The following is a 17,785-nucleotide window of genomic DNA, read 5'->3' on the forward strand; positions in this document are numbered from 1 at the left end:
TAGAAAGAACATTTTGTTAATAGTTTTCCCAAGGGGGAAAGGGGAATTGTTTTTATGATTTCATTCAGGGGAGAAGTCTGCACCCTAGACAGAAAGGAGTGCTGTTCTTACACGCTTCAGCTTCCTTTCTACAGTATTATGAAGATTACAATGTTTGGCTTTAAATTGTTTTGCTGTGTCATGAAATAAAAATGTAAAAGAGAAATGTATGGCTGTGATGCTTCATACTCTTCAACTGAACTTGAAACGACCCAGATTGTGTGGTGATTCAAGATTCAGTTTTATTTAATTCCAAATGCAAAACACGAGAGGCTAAGGCATTGTCAAAGTTTGAATCTCTGATTCCTCTCATGTGTTTATGGCCACAAAATCTTTACAATAGACTTGCTTTTGGGAACAGAGTGCTGTCTTTTGTCTCTGGGAAAAATTGAGAGGTTGCAAATGAAAGCATAAAGAGGCCTCTTTATTCATGTCCCCAAGTCTTTGTTTCATTGGGCATTGTTTCAGTTTATAAGAGTTGTTTTAGCAGATATAGCGTGCTGGAAAGGCCAACTGATTCCCATGCACATCAGTGCAGGCTTGTTAAAATACTGTTATCTACTCAGCTGCCCACCCAGGATTTATTTGTTTCAAGGGTAGTTAGGATGTCTGTTTCCCCCCCTCTCCTTGTTAGTTACATTGAGTTTGTTTATTAAATTATGGAATCTGACAGCATCTTGGGCTGAAGAACCGCCTCCCGCTCTGATTTTCAGGGTTTATTACAGATGTTGTTTAAAAGCAGTACTTAGCATTTTCCAGAATAATTCTCTTGTAATTCAGAAATCATGTGCATTTTGTTTAGCACAGTTGTTTGTCTATAGGTGCCTAAGATAATTGCAGTCAAATTTTGTGTGCAGCTTAATGTTCATATGACACCAAAATACTTGGGAAGTGGAAGTCCTCTGATTAAAAATGTTTATGGTAATGAAATGTACAATACCACCTAGTATAGTTTTTGACTCTGGTCACGTAGATCTTTTATTTGGCCTTCTTTCACTTCAGAAGTGGGTTGTTAAATTGTACAGTGTTGTATGTTTTAATGAGGTAAGAGCAGGAGACAGCATGGTTATTAATGTCATACTTGGCATTTAGGTAGATCAGCTATATTAAAGAAAGCCTCCAATTGATGGTATTAGCTACAAACAGTGTAAATGGCTTACTAGTGATAGTTCAAAGGACTATTTAAATTTTAAATGTCTGTCTGTAGAAACCTGCTTAGATTGGAATTGTTTAAGTTGTGCTGTAAGATGACACAGGAGTGGTTTTTTTAAACTGTTTAACTTAGATTACTATTTACTCCCATTAATGAAAATGCTGCATGAAAACAGTTAAGGGTTAACAGTTTCATAAAGACAACAAATCAGGCTTTCTTTGTGAACTGAGTAACTATTCTTCAGTAACTTTATAGCAAAGACGATTGTATTAAAAACATTTATTTGCAAATGTGTATAGAGATTTCATATGACTGCATTTATCCAATCAGACAAATTCAGAGTTGAGCAGAACTTGAAATGTATTGACAGGTTTAGTGAACATGTTTTGAATTGGCCATTAAATCTCTTGAATGCCTCAGATTCATATCTGACAAACTTGATAATCAGTTTTCCATAACATTTATTTTTATTTGAATAAATGAATTTGTTTTTTCCACAATTATACTTCAGCCTGAATGGCTGTTTAAGCTGAAACATTCAGTTATCTAAAGAATCAAGATTGTGTATTATTTAGATCTTACTAGACAAGTGGGATTTGTTCCTTGCATCCCAGTTATCAAAAAGATTAACCCTTTGCCCCCAGAATTCCAATTGCAGCCATTTAGAAACAAAGAGGTTGTTTGTACAAGATAGTAGCAAAATCGGGGTTTATGCCAAGTGCAATGCTTCTCAATTGAATGGGGTTGCGAGTATTACATAAATTTTGTCTTGCATTTCAGGCACCTATAAAGGCAACTTGTGAAGAAGGCACATTATGCAAGACTGGGTTTCCTGAAGACGTTTACAATGCAGTCATATCCAGGGGAGTTCATGAAGGACAGCCTCTTCTAAATGGTACAGTTGCATGTGACATTTAGTTTCTTATTTCTTGTGCATACATTAATTCTAAGGTATATTGTTTGACTTCCTTAAATAACACAAGAACCCTCTTTTACTTCAGTAATATACCAGATATATACTACCAGATGTAGTTTTGGGATTCAGTTGGATAGAAATGATTGACCAAAGGTTTGCCATTGAAATGCCTCTTCCAGAGTACTTTTCCACAGAACTCATTGTGAGATGGCTTCATTGCAATACTTTTCTGTTAGCCCTCTTTATAAGATCATTCTCGATTTTGTAAATTATAACAAGGACCTTTCTTATTCTAATTAGGAACTGAAATTTAATTACAGAAAAAGATTGTCCCCAAATCAGTTCCCTCCCTGTACCAAAATTTGCTTGCTATGTGGCAGGGGTAGTGTTCATAGAAGGATAAAATAGTATAATATCTATGTTCTCATCTCCCCTCACCCACTTCTCTCATTCTGAGTGTTTTTTGTAAATGTGAAAAAAGCCTTTTACCAAGCTGTCATATGATTTGTGAAAGCTACCTACTTTTAAAAAATTCCCTCTATCCTTTTCCCCCAAATGGCATAATAACCAGAATGAGAACAAAAAGATAGGCGGTTCCCATTTCTTCAGCCTTCAATGCCATAGAAGCTGGCAGAAATCTCAAGAAACACAAAAATATTAAAATTGTTTATTTATTTCTGTTCTGTGAGAAACATATATTGTGTGAAATATATTGCTGATACTTCACAGCTAGACAGATTTCTCTATACAGAGAGAGAGAGAGAGAGAGAGAATTTTAATTGTCAGTAGAGGGCCTCAGAGTAAGAAAAATGTATTAATTTTGTTGTTTTATAAGCTGTGAATATCATAGAAATTACTTTGCAGCTAATTTAGAAATTATGGCGCTGATCAAGAGGATTAGTTTCAGTGAGTTTCAAATCTATCTTAAATAAAAACTAATTTGATTCTATCCATTGTTTCTTTCTTCTACAAATATTGCTGCATAGATCAAGCCATTAACATAAATGAAAAAGATTTTTAAAAAAAATGGAGCCACAAATCAAACTGATCCTTGAAACAAAACCTTTCTTTTGTATTTAACGTATTCTATTCAGCAGTGTCTGCTCATAATTATATTTTTACAGACCTTCCTAGTGCTTTCATAACAATAATTGAATCTCAAATGCAAAAGGAATTTATTGGTTTTAGATTATTAAATCCTGACTTTAATAAAGTACTTCCTTGATTCATTTAAAGCAAGGAAATAAATTCCATATATTTGGTTCACTAATTAGTAGGTTTCAAAAATGATAAGACAACTTGGAATATTCTTCAAAACTAGTTTCTTGATATTGGGAATTGTGTTGCTGTTTCTATCTTTAACTATGAATTTCTAGAGTTCAATTTGGTAGTGCAATTAGCTGCAATTCACACCTATCATAATAGTCAAAACAGCAGTTTCTTCCCTGTTTTCAAAAGAATGTTTCCTGATGATTTTGTTCACATTCATATACGAGTAAGTATAAAATAATCCTCCCTTTTAAGAAGACTTGCAGATAATTTGCCCAGAAAAGTAACTAGTTCACAAAAAGTACCACACACTTCTGCTAGTAATTTGTTACCTAAAAGAAAAGAGCTGTCACTTTGGTAAAGTTTCTCTTCCAAGTCTTCTAGAGGTATTCCTACTTGCCCTGTGGAGAAAAATGTTTGTGAAGGATCTGAACAAAGGAACTGCAGATAAAGTGTGAAATCTTTGTTTCAAGAAGAACTTTGAGATTATTTACACTGATCCCAAGGGAGTACAATCACAATATGTTTGTTAAATTCTTTCAATATATAACAACATTGTAAAGACAAATAATGAAATATCCCAATTTAAATAAAAAAGAGGGGGAAACAATCACAATATGCTACTCATCTAATAGTTAATATTCTACTATTATACAGACATAAAGTTTAACATTAATCGTTATATCTGCATACATAACCATGGCTGAGTAACTATTGGCCACAACCCAGAATATGAAGCCATAGTTTGAAGGGGGCTGGCATACCATGGTTTGTATAACTATGGCTAAATGTTAACATCTGTACTGAGCAAACTTTGGTTAATTGAGATCCCTTGCCTCTCTGAAGTTCTCTGCTAGGTACTTTTCTAGGTCTTCTGCTGCAAGCTTCACTGGTGTCTTCTTATACACACCCATAGGGATAGTGTTTAGCTTAGCAACCCAAACCATGGTTTCACAAGACACTAAACCATGATTTGCAAGATGAAGCCTCACATTCACACCCTTTTCTCTTTCCTCCAGTGAAGTTATGAGGAGTTTGGAAGCTTTCATACCTGTTTTAGCATCGATTAATATTAACTATGCTGTGCAACAGCAGAAGTGGCTGGGGCGGGGCATGTAAAAAAGCTATGAGGTAGAGAATGTTTTATATTTTTTCCTTCAGAGACAACGCCTAATGCCCCTAACAAATCCAATGCCACAAGAGGCTGGTCTCTTCCAGAACTCTTATTGTGTGATGTCCATGTGACAAGCCCAGGTCATGAATTGTATGGAATGCAGGGTGGCTGTTCTTGAGTTTTGTGGTACCAGCATCCAGAAGGAAGGTTGCTATAAATTTTTAGGTAGCAAGCAGTTAGCTATATGAGAATGTGGGGTGTTGAAATTTAGCCATAAACCTCACCTTTCAACGAACCAAAGTTTGGCTCAGTCTCCTCCCACCCCAAACACGTAGACACCAAATATACAATAACCTCTCCATTATCAGATAACCCAACACAGGACTTTACAAACTAGTCACAATACAGCTTGGTGGATTAATTTGCTATAAATCTGAAAAGTTTATTTTGCAGTGGAAACATTTGACCTGAAAGCCAAGTGCCCTTAAATAACTGTCGAGTTCAGGGTGGTCCAACACATAGCCTCTGTGTCACATGCAGCCCTTGAGGCCTTTGAAATGGCCCTTGCTATCCCCCCCCCCCCCCGGTTAATGACCAGCAGTGGCAGCAACAAACTGTTGTGCTTCGGTGTTGTCAGAAATTCAAAGTATTTTTCTGACTCACTTGGTCTGAGAGATTAGACCACCCTGGGTTAGTGGATTACAGCGGTACATTTTACTGTATTTTATCTAATTGGGTTATACTCAGAGTAGACACATTAAAGTCAGTTAAGTATCAACCACTAGACAACACAGGAATTCAGTTGCAATTTACAGAAAGTGAATATTACAAGACAGCTTTTAATTTCTTTTTTATTTGAATCAGTGTGCATTAGTTTTTAAAAAAACTTCCTGGGGCATCATGTTTGTTTGTTTTGTTCACTACAACTTCCTTAGTCAAATTATTTTAATGGTTAATTCTCTTGAAAGTACCGACATGCTTGAAAGCATATCATTTGCTGGTTTTACATAAATGTACAGGCCATCATTGGATGGCTTTGACTTAAAATTTAATTACACTGTCATTTTGAAGTACTATTGTTGTCAAAAGCCCATTTTCTGGTTATTAAACTAGATGCATGTGACAATAGAAGTTAAGCATGCTTTGTGTTGTGCTCCCTTTTGAGGGTGAAAAGCTCTGAGGGCCAGATTCGGAACCCCGTATTTCCCTTGATATTGTTGGCGTATATCCAGATTTACACCAGCTCGAGATCTGAATTCTGCACTTTAATTGTTATGGATTTTCTGTGAGGGTTGAAGCTTTTTAAAGATTTTTTTTACTATACTGTCAGTTGCCTGAGGTATAGAGGTTTTATTATCCTCTTAGCCAGCATTAAAATACAGCGACTGAGGCAAGAGACTCACAAAGTGACCAAACTTTTTTCATTTGTTTCTGTTCTTTTTGTTGAATTTTAACACATTAGGGAAACACTAATTTGTTTCCCTTCAAAACAGAAAACTCTTAAGGTTATACTTGCACTGTGAAATGTTAGAGATCTGTGTCAGATACTGCTTTTGCATGTCTCCTCAATACTGCTGCAAACCTATAAGCACTTACCTGGTGGTAAGTCCCGTAGAACTCAGTGAGACTTCCTTCTGAGAAATGTATAGGGTTAATATTCAGTTTACGGGTGCACAAATCCCAGTTCTCTGTTGCACTGCAACAGTTACAGAAAATGCACCTCAAAGAGATCTACCAGACAGCATCTCATGTAAGTGTTAGATAATTTGTTGAAAGAAAGCAGTTTTGTGGCAACTCTTACAGGAGGCCTAGATAGGCAGGGAGAAAAATAGACAGCAAGAATAGAATATAGGCAGACTCTTAGACAGAGCCAGAATCTGGCTGTTGCTTAAGCGAAGATGTAGGCCATACTGTTTTGCCAGGGCGGGGGGAATCAATAGATTTCCTTGGTGGATGGGGTGTTGCTGGAAGATGAAACAATAATACAGCTGTTTCAAACATTACTGCAATTCTGAATGGCTTGGCAGTAGGGGCAGAAAAATAGAAATCTGGTGACCACCGTTTCCAATCCCCTTTCACTAAACACATAAGGATGACTCTGCCTATTTCTCGTATGTCAATCTTCTTCATCATCATCATCATCATCATCATTATTATTATTATTATTTGTATTGCCTACCAGGGCATACTTTGCTTTACATAAAGCAAAAATAATACAAGCCCCTCTCTCAGGCTTACAACTTCTTTTGCAACTTTGCTGCTAGTTAGAAAACACAAAATGGGCAATGATTCTACAGTCGACTCACATCCTGATCCTAAAACATTTCTATAGAGTTGAAGTTGGGACTTACTACTCAGTACACATACTTGGGCTTTCAGGCATTGTGCTTTCGACTTGGTAGCTTGTTCTCAGATATTCTACCTCTAAAACTAGCTTTTTTGTTTGTTTGTTTAATAATGAATCTGTGAGTTTTAAGTCTGCATATCTATATTTGATTACTGGTACTTTATGGTTTACATCTACTTGCAATCTTCACATGACCTTCATAAGGTGCACTGGCTTATGTTTCATTTCTGGATTCATTTGCAAGGGCTGGTATAGCTATCCAAAACCCCTTACACTTTGGGACCAGTTCCTTGAAGGATTGCCTGTCTCCTTACACTAAGATCCTCACTGAAGGCCTTTATCCACATTCCTTTCCCATCTGAAGTATGTACAGCAGGTGCCTGCCAGGGAAGCAACCTTTTCGGTGGTGGTGCCCCCAAAGTACGACACTTTCTCCAGTGTGACTTGCTTGGTGCCTACGCCAGTGTCATTTTGGTTTCAGAAAAATATCTTATTTTCTTAGAACCCTTAATTCAATTTATCTGTTTTGTCTACATGAGGTCTCTTGTTTTTATGCTGCTCCTTGTGATTTTATGGTTTCTAATAAATCTTTCTGTGTTTTTAATAGCATGTTTTAAATTAAAGATAATTTGTTTTCAGATTTTGTACGGGTATAAGTCCTTCAGAATTAAACAAAAAGTGTGTTGAATATAAGGTACATTGAAAATTACTACAGAAATATAGTGATCTTTTTGAGATAAAACTGAAATTTGCAAAGCAGTGAATAAAAGTTAAGGAGATGGACATTAGAAAAACTGCTTTCTTGATAGTGAAGTGTTGTCAAATTTTTTATCTTAGGTACTTTACTGGTGGGCTTTCTGGCATTCTAAGCATCTAACTGATCACTCTGTTTGGGAAAGGAATTTTACTCAACGTCCTATTGGTGGTCATGAGTGGTTTTTTCCAGCTCTTATCACTTCCACAGCATTTGATCAGGCCTGGAAGTTTGATTCATCAAAGTATAGCTTATGACAGCTTTCTCATTGCTGATAGTAAATGTGCTCTACAAGCACATATAACCTGTTGGATTCCGCCCGGCCCGCCCACTACAACTCTTGTGGTATGCTAGAAATTAATGCAGTTTTATTGTTCAAAAAGTATCCCAAGATTGAATAAGTTTTCCATTTCAACACCACATTCTATACAGTTCAATGAAGAATTCCTGCACAGAAATCTTGCATCAGTTCCAGTGGCTGTCTTGGGTAGTCTATATAGTAGATTCTGATACGCTTTTGTGCAGTCTTTTCGATTAATAAAATTATAACATCATGCTTACCTTTGATACAACTGTGGCCCTGCAAATATTTGCCATGCATATTGCTTGGGTTACTGCAAATTGGTTATTGTAATGCTTTTTTAGCATACTAGAAAAGTTGCTATAGCATAAGATTATACATAGTGTAAGTGGGTGTCCACTCAATTTAGCAGCACTTCTCCTTTATCTCCACCCCTTTGGAGTCTTCTTCCCACCCCTAGATCTGTTCCAGAGGATTGGGGGACCCTCTAGAGCAGATTTTATGGGGACTGGAGAGGGAAGAAGAGAAAAATCCAGTTGTCCAAGTGAATTTGTGTTGCGAAAGCAGACAGACATCATTGCTTTTTTGAGTTTCATTCAGATGAGAGAACAATGATTAATAATCACCTAACTGCTTTATATCAATATGAGTTGCTTGTGAAGTTTTTAATTTAAAAACATTTCTAAAATGGGAAACAGTAGCGTTCTATGACATTCAGTATTAGAAACTCAGTTATATAAGGTAGGTGCTAAATGGCTCCTTAAACCATGGTTATAATTGCCAAACGGAATGCCTAATTTCCATTTCGGGGCATAATCTCTTGTGAATAGTGGCTTTAAAAATAAAATCTTTTATTTAAATATGCAGATTTTTCATGAATCACTGGCTTATTATAATCTTAGCAAAAATGTAGAAGAGCCAGAGTATGTGTTCACAAAATTTCTGTGTAAAACTGTTGGTTTTCACATTGTGTATATAATTATATGTTCAGTTCTATCATTTAGATTTACAATGGGATCTTTTGTTGACTTGTCATCCTTTAACATCAGAAGACACAGAAATTACTAGAACTTTCTATTGAATGGGTTGTTTTTTTAAAAAAGTATCTTAAAATACAGATTATAATACAAAAATAAAACCACATTCTAGCAGTAACTAAAAACATAATGAATCCATTAAATTAAATAATACTGTGTTAAAACATTGGGTGTCATTCAGTTTGCGCTAATCAACTTGACTTCATTGTTCTGACCATAGCTCATCATTGTGCATCACCAATATATGTGTTATTGTAAACCATCTTAATTCTTAAGCAAGGGTAGAATGCAACTAGGGATGATTAATGGATGGTTGGGTACAAATAAGGGGTATTCTCATGTTGATACAGACTAAGGAAGACAGAAATTAAGCCTGTTCACATGAATTATTACTGGACTCATCCCACATATTTGCAGGGCCATTTGTCATTTGTCCTCCCCATCACCACAAGGCCTCCCCATCAGCAGTTTCCTCGCCAACACCCCCCCCCCAACTGCTATAACTTACTGAACCTTATCTTACCTGGGAAGTTGTATTAAGCTCAGTAGCAGCATGTAAGGGGATGGTGGAGGTTTGCCCATTTTTATGCCTTTTTATTTTGCAGGATATATACATGGCTTTCCATATAAATCCATAATATCCTACCTAGGAGCTTCAGCTGAGCCAGCAGTTTGCTAAAATAGAGCAGCCTCAATTAGAGTAGATGAGAAGCCTCTGTGGAGAGGAAAGCATGACTCCATGAGAGATGAGGGCCCTGCCGGATTAACAGCTACAGGGGGTTGAAAGTGACACAGGAGCCGAGCTTGTAAGACACTCATGTTGAGTGGGTGGCCAAAGAAATCCAGAGTATGGATGGGCAGTGGAAGGGGCTGGGACTGTGAAGAGATGCAGTCAGTAGCTGAAGGCAAGGGGGAAGACAATGCCTTGGAGAAGGGCGAGCTGGCTGAAGCTGAGGTGCTGCTTCTGATTGATTTCTTCAGTCACTGGGAGCCTGCTGTGGAAGAGGGGAGCGGTGCAGGAGGAAAGGCCTTGTGAAGGAGGTGGAAAGTGTGTTGAGAGAAGAGTGAGCAGACTGAGGAGCTGCTTCTAATTTATTTCTCTATCCCTTGGGAGAGTGCTGTGGAAGGAAGAGTGCAGGAGGAAAGTACCTCAGAGGATGGAGATGAAGATCTGTTGTTTATAGAGCTTTTCACTCCGTGTGTGTGTGTGCGCGTGAGCGAGAGGAATCAGTGCCTGTGGAGATACCTGAAGAAGAGGAGCAGCAGAAGGAATTTGTGCACCTGAGTGTGCACCAGCGCCTGAGGAAATGGTGGCAGAGGAAAACCCGAAGGAAAAGCTGGAGCTCTGTGTACATGCACCAGGGGGGCAGCCAGCATCTGCTGAGTTGAGTGAAATAAAACCCAGCAATGACCTTTCATGTGCCTATACTAGGTTCATCCCTTAAGCAGGCCCCAGCAGCCAGGGTCACTCAGAGTCCCATGAGTTTTGGGGGCAAGAGCCCCTGGGAGGGTTATTTGTATTTGTTTGGGCCCATGAAATATATTAGGAGTAAGCGTAGAGGGGGAATCCTGGTCGTCTTTTTGGGTGAACTGGGCCAGCTGATTGTGGGAAAAGTGCTCCAATATAAAGACTTGTGGTCGGATTATGATCAGCATCTTGGGGCAGGAGATTAAGTGGACTGGCCCAAGGGTGGCAAGAGAAAGAAAGAAAGAAAGAAAGAAAGAAAGAAAGAAAGAAAGAAAGAAAGAAAGAAAGAAAGGTCTCCACTGTCCTTCACTCTGAGGAAACCGAACTCTTGAGTAAGCGCCTGTAAGTGGAATTCTTGTACCACTCAGAGTTGGGTGGCATGCAACAATGCATTCATTATCATGCTGCAAGTGAGAATTGACTTCTTTCCCATATGAAAAGCAATACCAGTTAATTTCTCTTTCGTTTTATGTCATGTTGTGAACCACTACAGTATTCTGGTTTTCAGGTTCATTGTAGACCACCACATTTTCTTGACTTACGTAATTCTCTTCCTGTAAGCCGCCACAATGGATACATAGACTGAAGAGAAAGGGGCAGGGGTCCACACATTATGGATACCCAGCAATTATTTTCAGGGACCTGTGAAGTATGGCATTTTTGCTCTCTGTTTCATATGCATTTTATATCTCCTGCCTCACATGATGGCTGTATAGAGGGGAAATGATGGGCAAGGGTAGTACGTTGCTAGTGTATTAGTAGCAACTCTTCTCCTCCAGCTTCTGACATAGATTGGTCCCAATACAAGATAGAGCCTGGTACTATTTTGGAAGAGGCACTCTTCACAACTATGTTCCTAGGAGCTTTGCTTTTTTTTTTTTTTAAGGCTATTACACCTGTCATGAAATATAAAGGACAATTTCTCTGCTATTGAGCAGAATTAAATGTAGAATTGCCACTGGAATCTTGACCACAGTTGTAGAGTACTGGAAACAGACATTTTGTGAGGCAGAATGTAGGCATTTTATTAAATTAAAGCCTGAGCTTAGGCCAGCACGGTTTTTAATGATGCACTCCATCTTTCACTGACTTTATATTTTAAAAAAACGCACTGGGGTTTGACTAAGGGCAAAAGAAAGAAAAAAGTGTTGTGTTACTTTCTTGTTGAGTAAGCCAGAACTGCATATCATGCATGATCTGGCAAACAGTTCAGGGTTTAGTTGGACTAGATCAATAAATTCAGATCCCTTTGTTTAGTAAGATCGATGCGATGTAATGAAGTCTGTGCTCCAATTCCCTGCTAAGGATCACTGCAGGGGATAGGAAGGTGTCTGTTTCTGTGTTATAAAGTACAGCAAACATTATAGTGAATATTTTTTGTATTATATAAGGATTGGACTGCACTTTTTATTTTTCTTCTTCTCCAGTTTTAGAAATCCCCTTTAGAAATCCACTTGAAGTGCCCTAGGAAATGAACTTTCATTTTTATGACTTTTCTTTTGCAAGATACATACATGCCTTTCCATATAAGCCCATGAAATCCTACTTGCTTCAGACTTCTTGCCTTTGTTATGTTGACGGGGTATTATAAATCCTTTTTTGAAAAATCCATTTTGAAATTAAAATGCATACTTGAGGGAAGAACATTGACTTTTAATATAACCCCATATTCTAGGCATGTTTTTGATGTAAAGTTTGTAAGATGAGCTTCAGTAGCTGTTGCATGCAATGGAACCAGTGCCTAATTTAAAAGTAAAGTAATTTTCTGTGTATAAGACTAGGGTTTTTTTACTTTAAAATATGGTTAAAAATCTGGCAGCATCTTATAAATGGATAGTTCATATGCCCATTTTCTAAATTTGGGGTCCCCAAAAGTAGGGGGGCGTCTTATACACGGAAAAATACGGGTATTAATCTGGAGTTCAGTCCTAACTGTAACATTGCTGGAACAAAATTTAAAAATTCCTTCCAGTAGCACCTTAGAGACCAACTAAGTTTGTTACTGGTATGAGCTTTCGTGTGCATGCACACTTCTTCAGATAGCATTGTTAACATTGTTTCTCCTATGACCTTATTTCAGGAATAGCAGTCATAATAAGCTGGTGGTTATTACTTGAGGGAAAGGGTGGCATGGTTAGGAGGCCTCCAGTGCAATGCCTGATTAACTTTTGGATCCATGCCTTGAGTAGATAGGTTAGGAGGCACTTCAGTCTCTCGCCCAGGGGAAGGTGAGTGTGAGGGTCTCATCTCTGGCTATATGCACCTTGGTACCCTGGGATCTGGCTGAGGGTGCTCCTGCCATGGATTTAGGGGCACCTGGTTTTCAATCCCAGGCTCAGTCAGTTACCCAGTTTAGCTCCTCAGCTGGTTATTCTACAGCCTCTGACTTCATGTCATGATTGCTGGAGGTTCTCAGGTCATGACAGGATCCTTCATTCTTCTTTTTCAACTTTTTTCTGACCTCTCTGTGTACTACATGTCCACCTGTTATCTGTGGGAGGGTTTTATGTCCCTACGGATATTTGGATCGAGAGAATCCAAGTGCATCACTTTCATTTATTACAAAGGAAACTATGTTTTCCAAATCCCCTTAAAATGCAAAAAATGATTGTTCCTGGAGCTCAATGTCAGTGTAAAATTTATTATAGAAGTCGCTGGAAGATACCTGAGAAGTATATGGCAATAGGCTGGTTGGACTTAAAGAAAGGTTTTATGTGATAATTCAGTATGAAATTACTTTGCTGCCTCTTAGTGAAAGGAGTGTTCATTTTATTGCCATATGAATATGCAACAGTGTTGAGATGGTCACCTAATATGCTAACAAGATGTACTTCCCTCTACTGTTACATTATAATAAATGCATATGTCACTGCTGTTTGACAGTTAATTAACACGTGGTATGAAATACAAGAAAGCCACATTTAATTTCAACTCTCCTTTTTTCTTACCTTGTGAATGTAATTGCAGTTATAGTCCAACACGCTGATATTCTATAATTTATCCATACTAATTTGCATGACATAGAAGAAGAATAGTTCTGTTTGGCATAATGGTTTATGGTGTTTTAGGTCCACCTTAGGCTCTGTATACCATACAGAGTGTGTCTTTTCTCTCTCTGTTGTTATTGATAAGTCGAATCAAAAGCACCTTCTAATTTCATGTGCTTAACAAAAGTAATCAGTAAGGCTTTGTGAATAAGACATTTACTATTAAGGTTATATGTTTGTGTGATAGTGCAAGGAATATGAGAGTGATGACTGGAGTCACAATGCATTGAGGAAAATTAATGCATTTCTTTGCCTGTGTGATCTAGAATCAGGAGTTTGGTTCTATTCAAAATACAGGCTGACACTACATAGAATAGCACATGCTAGGTGGACATCATAAGAAACAGCACATGGAACCTTGTGATGCTGTGCAAGGAAGCTGCTGTTGGGCAAAAGTGAGCAAAAAGCCTGCTGAACTCATAAAATCCTTTTTGAGAAGTATCTCACTGATTTGGGGAAAGCCACTGCTAAACCGAAAATTGCACATTCCTTTGTGGGCCCTCTTACCACATGCAAGTTCCTTTTTTAAAAAGTTTCTTCAGTAGCGCATAACTATTTTCTGGCAATTTTCTGATGAGTCATTGCATTTCTGGTCTTTTAAACATAGAGCTGTTGTGACACTCTACAAATGCTTACCCAAAGTAAAAATAAATAAATAAATAAATAAACAGTTTCATCCTAAACCCTTTTTCTCATCAAATAAGTCATGTGTACTCTTTCTTGTTTTGATACGTGGCAATGTTTAACCTACGTTCACTTTCAGTTCCTCCCAAATTTTCAACTTAGTGAAATAATGTAATTTTCTGGGAATGGATGTGCAAAGGCACCATTCAAATGCTCGCTAGAGGTGTTCCAATAGTTTCTTTCTACTGTTGGGTGAAGTATTTGGTTTGTTGTTATTATAATTTGTCCTTGACTTGTAATAAACCTGTTGGCTATAAGCTTTCAGAGAGCCCATAGGCAGTTTCTGATCCCAAAGCCAAAGCTGACATCTGTGGCTAGAGGGGTCATCTCTCTGTACACTGTTGCTACTGCCAATAGTTTTAATTTCCTAAACTGATTATTTAAATAATGTTTCCAGTGATGGAAACAAACATTAATTTAATGTGACATCTATTTATTTTCTCTCTCCTCTCTCCAACTTTTTTTTTTTCATTGACAGTGTTCTGGCTTAAATATACGACTTGAAAATTCAAAACTCTATACTTCTGGAATTAAAAAGGAGAAGAATAAACAGTTCCCTGACATTTATACTTAAAACTGTTTCTCATTTGAATTCAGTGCCTCTGTCTGCCTTTTGTCTTCGTGTTCTCATAAAATCAGCACAGTATTGTAAAGTTCTTGCAAACAACAAGGAAACAATTCTAAGTTCATGGTTTGGTGTTTCAAGTTTTAGTTTCTAACATTTATCATACTTTTTATTGATACCTCACTTTTCTAGACAACTTAAGGCAGCTTCCAATAAATCAAAGTCAGCACAGATAATGGTGATAAACTAGAAATGACAATGAAAGACATGGGCTATAAAAAAGACAAAGATTAGCCAAGAATTTCAAAGTATATCCAAAACATTTCAAAAGAAACCATAGTAAATGCCTGCGAAAACAGAATGTTTTACACCTGCCTCCTCAATGCTGTCATTCATCATTTCATGGCACTTCTGGGCAGTGGAGTTCCATAGTTGTGGAATCACAATGAAAAATGTCCTGCACTGTGTCCTAGCAGATGTAACCTAATTAAAAGTGGGGTGTTACCTGGAGCTGGAAGGAAATGTGTTTTTTCAGGTACATTGGACCAGACCATGTACAAAGTTCTAATGATACTCGGTAGCATGGGTGATAATTTTCCTTTCAAGGCTGAATCCGAAGGTTTTCTTTTGCATAACGTCATTTATGCTCATTGAGAAAGCCAGTGAAAATAAGAATATTGGGCCAAAAGACAATTGAGTGCAGGATCCTGTTTTCGTAGCAACCAACCAGTTGCCTGTGGGAAGCCTGAAAGCTGGACATGAGTGCAGCAGCACTCTCCACTTTCCTGAGTCCTGGCAACTTGTATTTAGAGGCATGCTGTCTCCCTCACTGGAAGTAGAACATAGCTATTAGCCACTGGTGGCCTTACCTTCCATGATTTTATCTAATGTACATGAAGAGTGTCGTGAAATTCATTTGGTGGCTGTGGGGCAGTTTCTGTGTCTCTTCCTAATACACTTTACAGAAGGAATGCAAATGTGGCATATGCTGGGATTCCAGGGCAGGGATGTTATCCCTATCTCTGACTGTTCCATCAGGGGCTTGTTTATAGGTAAAGGTAAATAAGGTAAAGGACCCCTGGATGGTGAAGTCCAGTCAAAAGTGACTATGGGGTACGGTGCACAACTTGTTTTTCAGGCCAAGGGAGCTGGCATTTATCCACAGACAGCTTTCTGGGTCATGTGGCCAGCATTGAATCTCCTCTCTGTGAATTCATTTAACTACAGGAAAACACTGTTACTTCTCTTTGCATTATTCAAAAAAGATCATTCATTTTTGTACAGGCAGCGATCATTTCACATGGGGGTTTCATTCCTGGCCATGCGTGTGTCGGCATAACACGTATAAGTGCTTCCCATTACACCCCCATTCTGCCTTCTTCTGGCTCCAAAAGGACCCACATGTCGGCCATTGCACATTAATTGGATGCGCTGAAAATGGTTGCCGATTGTGCACTTCAGAAATTTTTTGTGTATGCAGATTATCTTCTTGTGGGAAGGGATATTCCAGAGGCTGCTTCTGATATGTTCTGTATAAATCCTTGAATTCCCTCTCTCACTGAGCTGTATCCATACCATCTGAAAGAGGAATCTCACTGGCCTAGCCCTCACTGAGATGCATCTGTGTTGTACTACTTTAGACTCAGAAGCCAGAGATCATAACTGGGGGCTGCTTAAGACCAAGCTATGAGAGGAGCAACGAGGGATGCTCTTCAGGTGTAATGTTCTTCACTCCCTCCATTAAAGGCTTTAGCTTTAAATATGTGTAAAATAAACCATATTTCTTAAAGACACTAGTCTCTGCTGTGCCTTGATTTTGGGTGAGCAGATAGAACTCCCTGGAATCTTGCTACCGCTTGGCAGAGATTTGGGGTGGTGTAACACTATGTTGGTAAATTGCTGTACAGTAAATTATTTCACTAAAGGTCCAAATAATTTGATGTTTCTTGCAGGTTGCAGCAAACGGTGGCGTGAATGAATAAGGTTGATCAGCTACATAATAATACAATCCATCAATATCCATTAGGTTATATTGCTTAGCTTTCATTAGGAGCACTATTTTGGTTTTAACTTCTTAGAATCCTAGACACTGCAGAAAATTGTAAGAGCTCATTACTGACTGGGCCCTGTAGTCTTTAGTCAGCACAAAAGTGAAAACTGAACTTGGAATTAATTCTACCATCCACACATTCATACTTAAAAATGCCTTGTATCACACACAAGACTGTATTCCTCTTTTAGAATTAGAATCAAAGTGCCATGTAAATACTTTTATATCATTTTCAAATAAGCCCATCTTTAAGGATATTTGCAAGAAGAACTGGAGCACTGTTGACAGGGAAGTTTTGTATCTTCTGGTTATCACTTCCAGCCACTCTTACTTCCGTTTAGGCTGGAATGAGGCCTATTAAGTATGGAAATGTCAACTCATCTGCTAAAGCTGTCCTGAAAAAAATACAGCATCACTAAAGCTGAGTTCACACATGCATGTTCGTCATTTGATCATTGTAATCTCTTGTTCTAGCTTGCCTGTGCAATGAAACATTTCAGGGAGAGATAATATAACTTAGCATAGTTCACAGTGCTCTTCTCTGTTCTGGCAATTCATGTGATGAACTCCAAACCTTTCAGTCACTGTTGAGTAATTGGATGATGAGACGTGATGTGCTGCAAATGCATCCTTAGGTTCATCTTTCTGCAATTCTCCCTCTCTCTAGCTTCATATATAATGGATCATGTGTCTGGCAGGCTGCCAGACCCAGCCTCCCACTGGATTATGGTGGTGCCACTTACCCACCCCTGTTGATGTGTTATGGCCCACAAGTTGACACACAGTGGCCCACACAGCCAAGAGGGATTAGATTCTCTTGTGACAACCATACTTCTAAGTAGTCAGAACAAAACAATGGAACAGCTAGGGGACCTCCGGAAGGAATTGGGTGGGCTGGGGAGGGAGGTAGAACAGCCATACTCTAGACATTAAAGCATGACTCCATGATAGAACCAGGGAAGATGAAGCCTGGTGGGACCAAGGGAGCAAACTATCTCAGGTCCTGCAACAGATCCTAGCCACAGGAGCAGCAGCCCATAA

At 38.4% G+C, this 17,785-nt stretch overlaps 1 protein-coding gene across 1 annotated transcript in view; it reads left to right on the top strand.

The window, feature by feature from the left end:
* The window catches only part of CDH2 (cadherin 2), a 122,888-nt gene that overhangs the window by 17,097 nt on the left and 88,006 nt on the right, over positions 1–17,785 (top strand). The window contains exon 2 of the mRNA XM_081873667.1: positions 1,973–2,087. Coding sequence (XP_081729793.1) covers positions 1,973–2,087 — 115 coding nt within the window. The remainder of the gene's footprint in view (positions 1–1,972; positions 2,088–17,785) is intronic.

The sequence above is a fragment of the Podarcis erhardii genome, assembly GCF_964252035.2.
Source record: "Podarcis erhardii genome assembly, chromosome: 8".
Taxonomy (NCBI): domain Eukaryota; kingdom Metazoa; phylum Chordata; class Lepidosauria; order Squamata; family Lacertidae; genus Podarcis; species Podarcis erhardii.